The sequence below is a fragment of the Pelmatolapia mariae genome, linkage group LG15 (assembly GCF_036321145.2).
Source record: "Pelmatolapia mariae isolate MD_Pm_ZW linkage group LG15, Pm_UMD_F_2, whole genome shotgun sequence".
NCBI lineage: Eukaryota > Metazoa > Chordata > Actinopteri > Cichliformes > Cichlidae > Pelmatolapia > Pelmatolapia mariae.
The window spans coordinates 6,124,362-6,141,416 of NC_086240.1; the positions used below are offsets into that span (position 1 = coordinate 6,124,362).

A 17,055-nucleotide genomic window follows, 5' to 3' on the forward strand; every position below is an offset into this window, starting at 1 on the left:
TGGTTTCCATCTCTCCTGTGTAAAGTCATATCTTTCAGTTAGAATAATTTATTTGTGCTTTGTATCAAAGTGAAGCAGTTGTGTATGTGTTCTTTTTATGTGGTTAAATAAAATGTGTGGATCCTATAGGGAATCTTCTATAGGAACATCTGATGCAATGCCTTGGTATGTTGCTTGGTTCCTGCTGAGGCCCTGAAACGCTTTGGGAAGTTGCATCAGCCGTATGAATCGCTAAAGCTTGTGAAGAGAGTGACAACGCATTGGAGCAATCACAGATTTATTTGTTTTGAGTGACAGTTTATCGAGCAATCGCGTTAAAAGATGGCAATGCCGGGCAAGTCATTTTTAACCAATAGTGTAACGAATTTGTTTTCTAGTCCCGCCCTATTTGGCGCACCGAAATCTGTTTGGGCAAACGGGGTTATTTGGTAACGCCCCTTTAAATATGATTGGTGTTAAACGGTAGGAGAGGACCCGCCTACGTCCTGCGGACTCTATAAAAGTAAGATCCCTGCTTCGCCATGTTATCGAGGAAACGCGTCAGACAGATAGATACATCTTTGCGGGTATATTAATACCATCTGGGCGTTAAAATCGGTAACATCTGTAAATCCTCGATCTTTTAATTCGGTTTTTTTTAAAGCCAACCATCACCAGCCGGCAAGCAGCTGGCAAAAGCGGGTTTTGTCTTTTTTCGACATTGAGCTAAGGGCCAAAGCGGCTGCCATGGATTTTTAAGGCATAATGCGGCATCTCTAATGCAATGGCAATGCACAGTGCAAGGCAAAACAAACAGCGAAATTCCATCTTCGCAACTGCCAAGCAGTTGGGCTCAAATACCGTCCGCGGTATACCTGCGAGCCAACCGGTACCTCTGCTCCTGGACCGACGGAAGCTAACGCTAGCTAGCTAGTCATCTTAGCTGGTTTAAAACAAATCATTCAGGAAAAAAGATCCATTCATTCATTTGAACGTCGTCAAAACTAACGATCCAAAAACAATGAAGCCTCAAGATATCATCGCCGGGAAGACCAGCCTGTGGATCTTCGGGTACGGGTCGCTGGTGTGGAAGCCTGACTTCAAATATAAGAGGAGCAAGGTCGGTTACATTCAAGGCTACAAGAGACGCTTCTGGCACGGAGACAACTTCCATCGTGGGAACGATGAGTTGGTAAGATGGGGCATATGTTTACTTGTTAACGGGAACATCATTAGATTGCTTAGGGTGGCATGATATGTTGAACAGCTGGGCTCACACTGCATCAGGCGTTGTCCGTGACGTGATTTATTTATTTTTTTCTTCTTCTCTGCAGCCCGGAAGAGTGGTGACGCTGATCGAAGATGATGACGTAAGTGGAATTTTCTGCTTCCTATTGGTTTACAGTAGAAACTGCAGTGGAGTTTCCAGTCTACATCAGTTAATTGAATGATGACTTAATATGCTTTCCTCTTCCTCCACAGGAGACTACTTGGGGTGTGGCGTTTGAGGTGGCAGGCTCACAGGTGGAGGAGTCCCTGAAGTACCTCAATGTGCGAGAGACGGTCTGCGGAGGCTACATGACCAAAATGGTGGATTTCTTCCCTGAGGGGGACGACCAGCCTCCGGTTCAGGCGCTGGTTTACATTGCCACCTCCGACAACCCTCTCTACCTGGGCCCGGCCACCTCGGAGGAGATCGGTGCCCAGATCGCAATGTCCAGAGGGAAGACGGGCCACAACTTGGAGTACCTGCTCCGGCTTGCGGAGTTCATGAGGAGCAGTTGCCCACATGTGGAGGACCATCACCTGTTCTCCATCGAGGCCGCAGCATTGACCATGGTGTCTTACCTGTTAGCAGCACAGTAGCTCGTACCCTTTGTTTCACTAGCATGTAATGGAAAGAATACACTACACATGAGGCTTTGATCTGCCATGTTCTACCTGTGTTTTACATTCTGTAGCTCCACATCCCCATCACCATCCATTGTACTTGAACAAGTGGGAAAAAAAGAAGGGTAGCTTAATACAATCCCTACAATGTTCACTGTAAACACTGTTTTTCTTCACTAACTGTTTTGATTTGTATGGTGCAACTTCCGTCCAATTCAGAAGGTACTACTGTCGCTCGTGGTTGAGTGCGTTGATGTGTCAAAGAATAAATCTGACTCTGAAAAGTTGCTTGTGACAACTGCGTGTCAGGTTAAATAAATACAAATTTAAAAAAGTGGAAAATGACTGTTTTTTGTGTGTTATTGCTGCAACGGAAACTGTTTGTTTAAATGAGCTGTAGCTCATTTAAAAGGAAAAAGGTTCTGTTCTTGGTCAGGAAAATCTGGAGGTATCAAAAGTGGCAGTTTAATGAGTGCACAGCAAAGAGATGTATTCTAGAGAACTGATTTAACCAGAAATCCTAAAATAAAGTACACTAGAGGAAAAAATCTTTATCTGTACTGCATTTTCCCAAGGAGATGATGATGATGATGAGATATATTTTTTCCCTCCTTGGGTTTAAAAACAAAAGCACTCAGTGTGACGATTGCAATTGAACCAGCTGACAGTACTTTTTCACACCAGCTAATAACCTGTGGCGAGGGAGGCTTTCAAGGTGTGTTTGTGCATGTCATAAGAACACAGACCATGAGGGGCTTCTCTTGCCAAGAAGCAGCTTTTCTGACATGCTCTTGGAATAAAAAAAACATCAGACGTGCTGGTTCACATCTGGGTTGCAGACTGTAACTCAACAGCAATGTTCTAAGAAGTCAGTAAAGCTCTTTTTTTTTTTTGAACAGGTCTCCTGAGTGCACATATACAAACATACGTCGGACACACCCAAACATTGGCTGGAGCAGCTTGTACCCTGGATGTGATTCAAGTCAAAGAGTCTATCTAGGTGAAAAGGCTTATATAACTGCTGACCGGGAACAAGCCCAGACCTGGAAGTCCTGTGTTTACAAGTCTGCCCCGTGGTCGTGTCAAGAGTGCACCAGGAAGAACACACTGCAGATGCGCTCACTGAGATGAAATCTCAGCAGGGTGACATGAAAACGGCGACATGGGTCTCAGGTGCATCTTTGTCATTTTGATCGCCTCTCAAATGGGTTGTTTTTCTGTCATTTCCTTACGTCAAGGCTAAGTTCTTCCAAATGATTTTTCATAAACAGACCTTACAGATAGTTTCTATTTTAAGTGCCAGAGGTTTTGAATATCTTATCTCTGAAATATACGTTTCCCTCCCAGTGCAACGAAGCTCAAAGCTCCCTGTAGCACGAAAAAACCCTACATTTGGCAATCTTTTTACAGTCTACTTCTTTAATAGTTACTCCAACAAAAACTGCCCATGGCGAGGTCTGCATATTATTCTGAGCAACAGAGATCTAATTTCTTGGAACATCTACAGTAGAATAGATTAAATGTAATTTTAAGATTGCTGTAAGGACCACCAATTAAATTAGGGTTGAATGTGACCCTTGGCTGTATAAGGATGTCTTACTAATGAGATTACAGGTATAAGGTTTAGTTTTTCTCTGTAGAGTTGTTAATCGTACCTTTATCTTTTTTTAAATCAAAAACATGTGAATTTTGGTTTCTTAAATAAACGGTCTCTGAAGTCCCAGTTTCCGGGTGTTTTGGTGAGTTTATGAATCCATGATTGTGGGATTGTCAGGAGATGCTGTAAAATCACTTTCTGGCTGAAGGAAGAATACGGAGAACCTTAAGGGTAAGCAAGCAGAGACATAACAAGAGGGGTGCCAAACAAAATGGTTTTAAGAAAAAGCCACAGGTGAGCAAACATTTGTGTGATAACAGAAACTGCTGTTTCTGAGCTTCAGATGTTATATTTAAATAAAGGGCTGAAATGAATATTGTTTGTATCTATAGCCATGGGGGGAATAAAGCGTGCAACTACTGAGAAACTGACTTGAAGATGTCAGTGTTCTATCACTGTTGTGCTGCACACAGATGTTTTAGTTTTCTGAGAGATGGCAAGGCATGTTTCTCAGCTGGCAAAGTGATGTTTCCACCTGGCAGTAGTCTACTGATATGTGACCACCCATTTGTGGAAGATATTAACTGAGTAATATGAAGCTTTTATGAAATTTGTGGCCTTCCAAATCTCATTTAGCCCCCGTTTCAGCTGTACTTTTTAAACCTAGTACTTCTACAAGCAGAATTATTACATTCTTGGTCTTTTATTCCATTTCTTTTCTTTGCCAGTGCGGATTCCTTCCACTGTTGCAGACCTGAAGTCCACAACAGCCTCACAGATTGAGAGGCAGGGTACACTCTGGACGGGTCACATGGCTAACACAGAGAAAGGCATCCTTTCACGGTCACATTCATAGTTAAAATCTATTTAGAATCGCCAATTAATGTAACATGGATGTCTTTGGATTGTTGGAGGAAGCCAGGGCACCTGGAGAGAACATGCAAACTCCAAACAGAAAAGCCACAGCTGGCTGGTGGGTTTCAAGCAAGTAAGCAAGCAAAAATAAAAAAGATGAAAAAAAAAAGGGCTTAATAAATACTTTTTACATAAGAGTGTGTACTTTTTATAAAGTTTCTCTTGGTAACCACTTTAATGTAACTGTGATAATTAATTAATATCAATTAATATTGATAGTTATCATTTTTTAACTTACAGCCTATTTATATTTTTCCAGGATAGCATACAGTGAGTTAACCCTTGTGAAGTTGGATTTCTGAGCAATGGGTTCAAACCCAGGACAGTGCTAATGTAAAAACCAACAAACAAACAAGCAGCAGAATCAAATTGCTCAGATTTCGCCATCTTTTATTTTCAGTTGACTCCTGTTAGTAAAATGACAGATGCATTTCTTCATATGTACATGTGACTTATAAAAATAGTCAGGCAAATGAGAGAAAAAGCCAGAGGAAATGTCGCTTTCATTCATCATTATGTACAATCGATATAGAACATTGCATTTTATTTACGCTATAAACACAAAAACAAACCCATTAGAACAAATGTAGTGCTCAATTCAGGACAATGATGCACACCTTTTTTTTTTACTGTTTTTTGTTTCTGAAACATTAATGACATCAAAGAGAACCACAGATTTCTCATCACAGAAAACAATTTTGGAAAAAGTAAGAAAAAAAATGGCTCTAGAATTCGCAATTTACAGTTTACAGGTGACGATTTTTCCGCAATTTTCGTGAATCGCCTGTTTTTAACTTAAATAACTTAAGACAACCAAAATAAATGTGAATCGATTCATACATTTAACCTTAGCAGCATTGCTCTATCAATCAGTACCCCTCATTTTAGTAGACCTTTTCTTTCTTTTTTTGTTTTTACATTATTTTCCCCATTGGACACAAAAAATAATCAGAAATTTTCCATTTCCACCTATACATGAACACATTTTATGGATACAATTTTAACTGCCTGCCTGTTGGTTTCAGTACATCTTTCATTACAAAAATAGGAGCTTTAGTACAAAAGCTGTTTGGTATGGTGTGGGTTCACATTAAGCTCTGTAAAATGCAGACTTGTTCACCAGCTTTGCGCTGAACATATCTACAGAACAATTAAATAACCAAATGTGCATGTAGGAGAATCAGTAACACAGAAAAAAATCAAAATAAAATAACAATTAAAAATAAAAAACAAGGGAAGACGTGGCTCAGTGCATTTGACAGGAACTCCTTTTTCTCGCTACCCGGGCAAACACAAGGATCTGAAAAGCCCTTTGAGCTACACGCCTTTGGGTTTCCTGTCGTCAATAGTAGAATACAGCTTGTCTTCTCAAAAAAGCACTTAGAAATACTTCTGTCAAAATTCAAATTAAAATGCTCAAGGCAGTGTTTTTGTCCACTGCTCTGGACAAACAAACAAACAAAAAAATTAAATAAAACTAAATGAATATAAATGAACAAATGCAGAGGCTGGTTGAGGCTGTACCTTTAAATTGTTGTGGTTACTCTAGCTTCTATTTAGTTGCTGAGCCAGAAGGGAGAGCGTGGTCCTCCAGGTAGTGAGCCTCAGTTACTATAAATACTCTTGTTTATTAGTTTAGGTGGGCGGGGAGGGGGCGGGGGTATCTCTGGGAATCACAGTGAAGAGCAGGTCAGTTATCTGTCAGGGCATATTAATATGAATACGCGTACGCATGTATCATCGAGCCCCAGGACCACCAGGACCCTTTCCTTTCCTGACTGCTCCGTGGCTGCTGTGGTGGTGGCTGTGGGCCAGCTGTTTGTGGGGGCTCGGGGTGGAGGTGCCTCCTTTGGTCTGGGGGGAGGAGCTTCTGCTGAGGCTAAAGGCAGGACTGGTACCAGACCGGCCCAGGGAGGTCTGCAGAGGGCTGGATGCAGAGAGGCCCGCTGAAATTAGGGACAGGAAAGGATAAGGTTATTTATCATGTTCAAACAGCCAGTTCAGTAGGACATAACTGGCTTGTGTTTGGTTTTTTGCAGTGATACCACAACAAAATACATCGGCCTCAAAAAAACAAAACAAAACAAAACAAAATCTCGATTAGACATCTCTGGGAGAAGTTCATAACAGTGTCAACTGTGTGGCAGAATGATTATGGACTCTAACAATCTTCTCCTTTGTTACTTTCTCTTGGCTTACTGTATCCATAACAGGAACCAGTATGGTATTCATTCAGTACATTCATTGTGGCTTGAAAAGAGATGCCAATCAGGTCAGCACTCTGGCTTGAAACATTGGTGAAGCTGTAACCTTGTGCATGGATAGTAGACGTTTAGCTTGCAGGGAAAAGGACAGATTTTAAAACAATATTTTTTAAAAAACTGAGTTACTCTTGAGTTAAGAGTGCTCATTTGAAAATATGGATGTATGAACATGAGAAACAGGACAAGCATGTTTGTTGTGACATCAACAGTCCTTAGGAACATTTGTCCAAGAAATGCATTGACAGGTAAACAAAGCACACATAACACACATATTCTTTTTGATTTCTGGACAGCCAGTGCCTGTGCATATAGATCCGTACAATACTTACATACCTTTCGAAACACTGTAGCCATAAGCAGCATAAGCTGCTGCCGAAGCAGCTGCCGCGCCTGCCATCGCTCCTGCCATTGCTGCTGCACTACCTGCAGTTGACTTACGCCCGCGTCCTTTCCCTCCAGTCTTGGCACTGCCTCCAGAGCCTTTAGGCCGCCCACGACTCCGCCCGGACCTGCCTCTGCCTGGACTGATTGTGTCCGAGGCTGAAACACCTGAACACCACAGGCAATAAAAGGGAAAAAATAGTAAAAAACTCTTCAGTATTTTACAGTCAGGCAACAGAGGAATAAAGTCAGGCGGGAATCAACATCACTGTCAGAGACACTCAGTCTGGTTTGGCCTTGACCCAGTCTTTCAGAGTCTACTGTGGTAATTTCTCTGCAACATTTAAGCGCAATTGCACATTAATCACGGCTCATCATTACTGTAAGTGCTGGCTCAAGCAAAAACAGGAACACTCTTCTCATTTTCCATACTGTTTGCACAATCAGAGCCAGAGTGGTGATGTACCTAATCCTCCAGTACCTTGTCTTCTCCCTCTCTGACTCCCCACATCCCACCACTGGTCTGCATTTCCTCTACACGTTTCACTCCAAATACTCTAGATTACAACCTCCCTATGTGGGGAAAAAGGCCCTACTCTATCACTAACACCAAAGCACACATGAAAACCTTTCATAAAATTCCCCACGCTTCCCCCGACCTTCAGGTCTAAATTTCACTCTTCTTTCCTTTCCCATTTTCAAGTTCACCAGTTGATTCTTGATTCTTTGCTTTCCATCTCATCTTCCAAACCTTTCATTAAAACATCATCTACATCTCTGAAGGAACCAACTTTCTCCCAGCTTGCTGGCTCTGGTTATCAATGCACATCAATAATCTTGCTGGCAAGCACCTCTTAGCATGGCAGCAAAAATTCCCAACAGGTTTTAATGAAGAAGTATGGATTTAGGAGAGATTATCTTGCCGCAAAAATTCCAAAGTGAAGATAAAAGGAAAAAACATTCACCATGTATCTTGATTTCTGAGCACGGCCGAGCCAAAATAAAACTGTTATAAATGTAAAACAAGCAAGAAACGAGCTGCATACAGCTTATGAGGTAAAAAGCCACTTGTCTCAATGGACCCCAGCCTATTAAAACACAAGGCGAGATAGCAGAGAGAACATAACAAGCCAGCCTTCTACGTGCAGCGATGACTTTCATGTAAGTCACACTAATTTGCTATTCTAGCAACAGTAGAACAAGATAATAGTCTCATGGAAAGGACAGATTAGGTTTTATTTGGCAACTCCACACTTGGAAGAGATTATATGTACTTAGATTATTTTTAGTTAGGACAAACCATTAGGTTTCTGATAGTGTATGAGATACGTGGCTGGGTGGGCTGGCTGTTTAACACTGCCAAAAATGCATTGGCTAAACAACCAGAGAGCAAGAGGGACCTCTAAAGCCTTTATATAAGAAGAACACAACTTTTAGTACCATTTACATACTTTGGGGTTAAGTGACTGTCTTTAATGCTACATATATGCTACATATTTATTTGGAAACTTTGAACTTTAGCTGCTGATATCACTCACTATACAAACGGATATGTCCTAAATTCAGAGGTGGGGAGTATCAGTAACAAGTCAAATCTGGTCTTGATCTACAGCAAATTTTCCAGGGACACCAACTGCAGAGCAAGTCTATGCAAAGTGCAGAAAAACATAAAGTATGCTGCTCTACTCGCTCCATGAACGATGGCTAGACTAAAATTGTTTTCTCACCATTCATATTGTCAGAGACTGATCCAGACACAGAGGCGGGTGAGTTGGTGGCACGAGACTGAGGCGCGGAAGAAAGCGGATCATCCACGATGACGAGCATGTCGCTGCTGCTCTCATCCGCGTCGGCATCAGGAGGTAATGAGCCGGGCTGGAGCTCGCTACTTAAGGAGATCTGTCCATGCACAGGAGTACAAACAGACATACATACAGGCTGCGGGTCAGCACCACAAGGGGACGAGGAACCGGGTAAGTACAGTAAAGGGCAACAAGAGGAACAGTCCGAGGAACAGAGAAGAAAGGAAAGGCAAGGCAAGGCAAGGCAAGGAAAGAAAAGGAAAGGAAAGGAAAGGAAAGGAAAGATTCAATGTGCAGGGTATAAAAGTGACAAATGGTTGGGAAAAGGTAAGAAGGACAGAAGAGTAGATCAAAAGAAGAGGAAAGCCAGAGAAGAGAATATAGGGGAAGAATTAATAACCCAAAAGAAACAAAAAATAAGAAAAGAAAAGGGGAGGGGGATTAATAGCACAGCATGCAAAGTAAGATAGTGAGTTTGTGGATGCAGGCCAAAGAAGCCTAATGGAGCAGCCACAAGTCATCACATTTAACATAAATCTCATCCATTTCCCGCCTCATCTATGACCTACACTTTCACAAAAGCATTTCTCTCTCTTTATCGCACACATGCACACACCATCCATCTCTTCTGTTTTTCCTCTGGATTCCCTCACCTCGCTGAAAGGACTGGGCATGGCCGAGTCCATCTCGACGCTGATGAACGAGTCGTCTCCATCTGCCGACAAGTTAGAGTTGTCTGCTGAGGGGGCGTGGGAAATGACCAGGTTCACTTCCTTTTTCCTCTTGTTCTCCAGCTCCTCGTTCTTCTTCTGAAAGTTAAAAACAGAAACGGGAACAGGAGAGGGTATTGATGAAATCAATTCTGCTGAAGTGGGGGTGTGAAATTTTTTTTCCCTAAAACAGAATTAACCTAACTAGTATATATTAAACCAGTGGTTTAAGCCATTTATTGTTAGAAGGCATTGCTATGCAGATGATACTCAGCTATATCTATCAATGAAGACAGATGATACAAAATAACTACTTAAACTGATGATCTCTAAATTCAGATAAAACATAGGCTATTGTACTCCCCCCCCCCCCCCCCCCCAACCCCCCCCCCCCAAACAAACAAGGAAATATGATGTCTAACCAGATACTTATTCTGGATGGCATTACCTTGGCCTCATGCATTTATTACTTCTAGGGTGGACTATTGCAATTCATTAATAGTGGGCTGTTCTAAAAAAAAACAATCCCTGAAAAGCCTTCAGTTGATACAAAATGCAAAATGCATGCACATAGCAGGTCTTGAACAATCAGGCCTTACTCTTAAAGACCTCATAGTACCATATCACCCCAAATACAGCACTTCACTCTCAGGCTGCTGGCTTATTTGTGGTTTCTAGGATGCGTGAAAGTAATATGGGAGGCAGAGCCTTCAGCTTTCAGGTCACTCTTCTCTAGAACCAGCTCCCAGTTTGGATTTGAGAGACAGACACCTTCTCTACTTTTAAAAGTAGGCATAAAACTTTCCTTTTCATATAGTTTATTGTTTGCCTGGATTAGGTGACCCTGAACCCTTCCTTAGTTATCCTGCAACAGGCCTGTGCTGCTGGAGGCTTCCCATGAGGCACTGAGTGTTTCTTCTTCACCCACCTTGTTTAATTGTTTTTATCTATCACTTACCATTTAATTATTAATTATTATTAATCTCTGACTCTCTCCCACAGTGGGTCTTTTGTCTTGTCCTATCCCTCCCCTTATCCCGGACCTGTCACAGCAGATGGCTGCCGCTTCCTGAGCTTGGTTTTCCTTCCTGGTTTCTTCCTGTTAAAAGGCAGTTTACCTTCCCACTGTCGCCACTTACATACAGGGGTTAGGTTTTCTCTCATTTACAGAAAGGTCTTTATCGTACATTGTAAAGATGACTGTTGTTGTGATTTGGTGCTATATAAAGCTGAATTGAGTTGAACTGAATGCGCTGACAGTCAGTTGCATGGCATAAACATTTTCTGTTCAGCTCTTGAGTTCAGAGCAAGACAAAACTCAACAGCCACTGACCAGATTGCCATGAAATCCAGTATGGATATGATCCCCAGAGGAAGATATTTAATGATTTTAGATGAACCTCTGACCTGCCATCTGACCCTACTTTAGTCACTGACTATCTCAAACTAGTGACCTGATTTCTGTCAGATTCACCAGCTATGTACTGTATAACGTCATAATGATTTCAATGTCCCCTCGACCCTTCCTGCAGCTTCACTATCAGGTCAATGTTATAATTATGTTAGACAGAAGAGAGTCTATCATCTAACAGACAGACTACAGTTTACACTCTTGAGCTGAACACAAAACTTTCTGTAAAAGTTTCTTCCAGGACTCTTGTCTCCTTATCTTCCTACCTTACAATTTCTTCCATTCCAACTTTCTCTCTAACATTTCACATGTGTTTCTACTCGAAGTATTCTACATATTCCACTCCACATCCAGGCAGCCACCAACTCAGTTAATCAGTTCCATACCTTCTCAGCATACTTCTCCCTCTTCCTCTTGCGCTCCTTCACCTTGCTGCTCTCCTCTTGCTGCCTCTTCTCCTCTTGCCTTTGGCGCACTACAGAAAGAGACACAATGTTTGTTTTCATATTTTCCTTCCCCTCACAGTGAAACTGTAACATCTGCCCAATCAAAACACTCACATTTCTTCTCCAGCTCGTCATCGTCCAAAAGCAGGCTGACCACCTCTTTGGGTTTGAGCGTGTCTGGCTTGAAGTTGCCTCCAGAGATCACTACCCTTTGGATCTTATTACAGAAGACCATTAAAGCATTAATCACCTCTGTTATTAATATGACCATTATGCACTTGTGTTATTTTGCTGTTGTTGGTTTAAAAAGAATAGAGGATATTTTTGACACACCTCGCTCTTTTCCTTGGCCCGCTGTAGTATCCTCTCCTCGATGGTGCCCTGACAGATGAGGCGATAGACGGTGACCTGTTTGGTCTGACCCAGCCTGTGAGCCCTGTCCATGGCCTGTTGGTCCACTGTGGGGTTCCAGTCACTGTCATAGAAGATAACCTGCACAGGATTAAATAAATAAATAAATGAATAAATAAATGTCATAATATTTTTCTCTAAAATTAAGATATCCATGTTTACCACATTGTCTAATTTTTTTTTGTGAAGAAAGCCTGAGCGTGAAACAGACACTCCCTTCTCTGCAATTTCGGAGACTAATAACAATGACGTGTTTTCCCAAGTGAACTGCCTTTTAACGTGACAGATGTCCTGTGTTAACAATCACTTCACGCTCATTGTCATGAAAGCTAATTTCACTCGAACAGGGCTACAGGGAGTTTATACCGAGACATGTTAATAAACACTGACATTATCATTTTCAGAGGCGTGTTTACCCCTATTGATTACATACACAATCATGCTCCTTAGTCATTATCCAAACGTATTTATTTATGCTGAAACTGTGTTTCAAGACAGAGAATGTGTGCTGCCCTCGATATAGACCTTTAGTAAATGTTAGTGCTATTTAAACTATGATATGGTATCAATAAGGGGCTCACAGTGTCAGCAGCAGTCAGGTTAATGCCAAGCCCTCCGGCCCGTGTGCTCAGCAGAAAGACAAAGATATCCGTTCTGTGGAGGGCAGTGAGAGAGGAGTGGGGGTGGAGGGAATAGAGGAGGGGGACAAAATCAGAAGATATCATTTCCAACTGCAGCTACAGCACAAATATCCACATATCATGCCATTAAATGAAGTTGCAATGTGAGTTAAGAATAAAAATGTCAAGCTTAAGTCCTGTATAGGATGTGAAATGTGCACCAGTAGTGAAAGTCCTGCACCGTAAAGCAACTTCAGTAAACTCCAATAAACTTCAAACTCTTTTGTCCTCCAAAAAGAGTAATGCTGGCGCCTGAGAGCTATGTACTAATGCAAACCAGAGAATGTGGACTAAACACACCCATATATATTTCGATGTATGGGTGACGTCTTATTTCATGCATGCACAACCACTTGCATTCCAGGTCGTATTTTATCTTTACCCACCGACTCTGGAAGTCAGCCACCATGTCCCTGCGCTCAGAAATCTTGGAGGATCCATCGAGGCGCATGTAGGTGTGCTTGCGATAAACCATGTACTCCTGGAAAGATGGGACAAAGACAGTAAAGAAAATAATTACTAATAAATAAATAATGACTCCTCATTTATTCTGGTCTTTCACAGAGCAGAAGGTTGGCTTACTTCCAGTATGGAGGAATATGTAGATATAGAATAACTGATTCTCATTTTCACAACATCTTTTGCTTTATTTTCACAAAACCTATAACTAGAATAACTAGATCTGCATCAAGTTAATAAAAAAAAAATCTGAACTCTAGGATTAGCCAATATTTGGCACTCATAGATCGCCCTCACCACTGATTTCGAAACCAGCAAACCAAACTTATCCAAACTTCAAATCCAAAATTCAAATCTCAAACTGTTCTCCAGCCTCTGCTCTGGGGATCGCAAGCAGCAACTACACACTGAATTTAATAAGCTCTCAAATATGAAATTCTATTCTTTCTCTGAGGAGTGGATAAAGCCTGCAGCTCTACTTGTTAAATTTCAAGGGTCAAGAAATATTCATCTGTGCTGTAAGAATTTCTTTCTGACAGCAATTTTGTGTCCAAAATCCCAAAATCCCACATTTCTTATGTGCATTCGCTGGAGTTGAAACCTCAATCCGAGCCCAGGGACGCATTGAGAAATCAAGAGATTGATATTCTATCCCCCCCAAAGTCTGCTAAGCTGCGCTGTGTGCGCCTGTGTGTGTGGGTTTGATGGGAGGAGCTCTGAAGTCAGAGCAACAGCAGTGATGAGGTGACTCGCTGAGCTTCCTTTGAGCGCTGCCCTGAACTCGCGACCTCCTCGGTGAAACATGTCAGTCCCCCCTGAACCAGTCACAATAAATGGCCACACATAACAACTCCCCTCACACAGACATTATCAATGATAACGATGATTTGAAGCTATGTTTTCTATGACCCCCTCCAAATCCCCTTTCACGACACCCGGGGCCCTCAGTCCCGGCAGGGCCTGCCCCCTCATCGCTCTGAGTGTCTGGCTCTGTTCCCAACAGCCCCATCTGCTCTAACCGAACACTACATTAGGGACCATTAGGGCAGCGCTCGCCAAAATGCTGCTAACCTTGTTGAATTGGGCTTTGGTATCTTGCCAGCACAACGCTGCCGTCTTTCTAATCTCCATCTAAATCAGCAGAATCAAAGTTTTAGAAAAGTTACACCTGAGAGATCAAATTCCTCTGCAGCCTTTTTGTGGTTTACACTTCGAGTCCTGGTTAGTTGCAGCATGCTTTGGATTTCTTCCAAGATTACTGCCACACTGAAATATAAATCCCAACAGCTGGCAAATTTCTACAATATTCTGATCTAGTTTGTGCTAACCGTAGGTGAAAGTGTGATATTTCTGCAGTTTTTCACTCATTTTCTAATGTATTCCTTTACAAATGTTATAAATCAAGCACTATGTCCGGGTTGCCCTGACTGGACAAAATGTTTACTTTTTTTCATGCAACTATCATCGGCCCATTATGAACCACATTTCGCCAAAAGAAACAAAACCAAAAAAACCAAAACAAAACCCCCCCCAAACCCCTATGTTTCCCGAAGTTCACGACGCATGGGAACACGCAAATTTGTTTTAAGAATGCCCGATACTTTTGTATCCACTCCAATTGCAATTTTGCTTTTTCTTTCAAAGTGGCTCTGGGAACACAGGCTGTTCCCAACTTCCCGTTAAAAATGAGTCCCCACAGTCAAGCAAATGCTGTTTGATTAGTGTGCGTGGTCACAAACTGTTCCTAACCCAACAGCTGTAATAACTGAAAAGAACGTGCTGTGGCACGATAATAAAACAGAGTCCACTTCAGAACTGAGCTGGGCTTAAGACTGTTATGTCTGCTGTCAGTGACATGGTACATACAACACCTGCCCAAGACCACAGGAGCAGCAGAACTTCACTGACCTTAACTATTAAACAGTGTTTCCCATTTTAGGCATTAATACAGATGAGTGAAAAAACACTTTGTAAAACATCCTATGGTGTAGTCTATGCACATTTCTTTTTGATTGTGTGGCTGAATCATTCGGCAATTACAAAAATGCTATCTGGCATTGGCTCCTATGCCAGTCTGTCGAGTTTCTCCGTGTTCTGTTTCTCATGGTGACTGCAAAAGCAGATCATGTTGGCTTTTTTTTCACTTAATAAATGTTTAGCCACAGTTATTTAGCATTAAATTAATGCAACACTGAAGTGAGAGTCTATACACAGATTGAAATAGCAAAGAAAATGAGAATTGCTAAATATAATAAATGACCACATTTTGTTTCACTGACGCAAAGCATATTGCTGCTGAGCGGACAAATCAGTGTGTGTGCGTGTCATTAAATGTCTGGGGAGGGTGTGTGTGGCAGGCTTCTGCAAGCTATATGAAAACTACATCATATCTTTGACATGTATCAACACAGCAGTATAAATCACACCTTAGCAGAAAGCTCATTGGACCCTTCTATCCCCCTCTAGTACAGCATACTCAACTCTCAGAGTAAGAAGCGAGCGACCAAATTGCATTGAGGAGAATGAAATGCAGGAAAAATGCAATCTCTGGTTCATTACAAGAGTTCAGATCATTTTGGCTTCAAAAATAGTTTCACAATATTACAGGAGCCAAATGACTGCAGTAACCTTCAAAGTGTCAGCAAGCAAGAACATGAACTTTGATTAGCTACTGCTAAAAAGTCACATGTATAAACAGAAAACCAGTTCAGACAAGGACAAGGTAATGAAACCTGCAAAACTATCCATTCATCAAAACCACAGTGTTAACAAACACGGTAACTAAAACTCCACTCTCTGGCTTTTCCTTCTGTGTCACAGGCTGTAGAGTTCCTATATTTGCAATCATAGTGTGCAGAAACGTACAAACAAATTGTCATAATATGTTCCACAAAATAATCTATGCAGAAGCCGTGCTTTTCATTGAATAATAGGTCACTGTGTGTCACTCCAACATTCCAAGACAATTTCCCCTCACCCCAAACTAGTGATGGCAGCTGGCCGCCCCACCCTGAGCCTGGTTTCTATTAAAAGGAAGTTTTTCCTTCCCACTGTCGCCAAGTGCTTGCTCATAGGGGGTCGTTTGATTGTTGAAAGGTTCTCTGTATTATTGTAGGGTGTCTGCTTTACAATATCAAGTGCCTTGATGTGATTGCTGTTGTGATTTGGCACTATATAAATAAAACTAACCTGAATTGAATTGAATAATGAACAAGGCACACCTGAAAGGCAAATTGCATTACTTCATTTACAGACAAAATTCTATTCTGGTTTGGCAGCAGTTCCAAGAGACTGTGGGCATTTCCCCTCATTCCTGCATTTTAAGCTTTGCAGACTTAGAGTGCAGTAAAATGATGTCTAAGTAGCCCCAGAAACTCAGCTTAAATAGGAAGGCAGTGACTCTGTGGTCCCGCTACACTATCAGCTGCTGCCAAAGAAAGCAAACAGTGTTATTTTTCTTTAGGCCACCCGAATCTTAATGATCCATCAACTGACAGCGTGATGTCACCAGAAGAACCGGCAGCCGAGTGGTGACGAAAACAATGATGATAATGACACAGATCAGCATCAGCTTCTCCCGCACTCTCTCTCTTAGTCAGAGACTCACTTTCAGATAATGAACTCCATCTGCAGATTTATTTATTTTTTTAAGCTATGACCAATGACAAGCATGGAGGAGGAAAAAAACACTGAAGCCAAATTGGGTGAATGTATGATTTCATCCGTGATTGCCTTGAGCCCATTAGCAGAGGAGATGCTGTCATATACAACCTCCCCCTCAACCAACGCCCACCTCCCATTGCATTATGAGGTCACTTATACACAATGACTTCTGTGATACACAGGGCGCTGTAATGTTGTCTCATTAAATCAGGAAATCATAGCTAGAGGGAACAACTATAGGTGGGGCAATCAGTGAGAAGAACACTAAAGCAGAATGACTAGCCAGCATTATCGAAGCCATCTTGAGCTTTCTCATCACTGCCGTTTTCCAGTGGCCTTTAACACGAGGCATTCTTGCTGTTTTCCAGACACACAGGAAGACGGTCCTTAGCCACCTGGGCCAGATCCATCTACCATCAAAGCATTTGGCTGTGGAACCGGCTATGC

At 41.9% G+C, this 17,055-nt stretch overlaps 2 protein-coding genes across 3 annotated transcripts in view; one reads left to right on the plus strand and one right to left on the minus strand.

Annotated features, from left to right (window-relative positions):
• The first annotated feature begins 507 nt into the window (after nucleotides 1-507).
• Nucleotides 508-2,211, plus strand: chac1 (ChaC, cation transport regulator homolog 1 (E. coli)). The gene is made up of 3 exons (XM_063495173.1): nucleotides 508-1,171; nucleotides 1,314-1,349; nucleotides 1,462-2,211. Exons 1-3 carry the CDS (start codon nucleotides 1,001-1,003, stop codon nucleotides 1,843-1,845), a joined length of 591 nt encoding a protein of 196 aa, XP_063351243.1. The 5' UTR covers nucleotides 508-1,000; the 3' UTR covers nucleotides 1,846-2,211.
• A 2,549-nt stretch (nucleotides 2,212-4,760) lies between these two features.
• Nucleotides 4,761-17,055, minus strand: part of ino80 (INO80 complex ATPase subunit) — a 46,233-nt gene continuing 33,938 nt past the window's right edge. The window contains exons 29-37 of one of the 2 annotated variants that reach the window (XM_063495322.1): nucleotides 12,873-12,967; nucleotides 12,388-12,460; nucleotides 11,729-11,887; nucleotides 11,510-11,612; nucleotides 11,336-11,424; nucleotides 9,482-9,637; nucleotides 8,754-8,964; nucleotides 6,979-7,194; nucleotides 4,761-6,327 (exon numbers count right to left, since the gene is read on the minus strand). In XM_063495322.1, the coding sequence (XP_063351392.1) occupies nucleotides 6,119-6,327; nucleotides 6,979-7,194; nucleotides 8,754-8,964; nucleotides 9,482-9,637; nucleotides 11,336-11,424; nucleotides 11,510-11,612; nucleotides 11,729-11,887; nucleotides 12,388-12,460; nucleotides 12,873-12,967 (1,311 nt within the window). In that variant the 3' untranslated portion in view covers nucleotides 4,761-6,118. The remainder of the gene's footprint in view (nucleotides 6,328-6,978; nucleotides 7,195-8,753; nucleotides 8,965-9,481; nucleotides 9,638-11,335; nucleotides 11,425-11,509; nucleotides 11,613-11,728; nucleotides 11,888-12,387; nucleotides 12,461-12,872; nucleotides 12,968-17,055) is intronic. The other variant, XM_063495323.1, reaches the window with a different exon arrangement.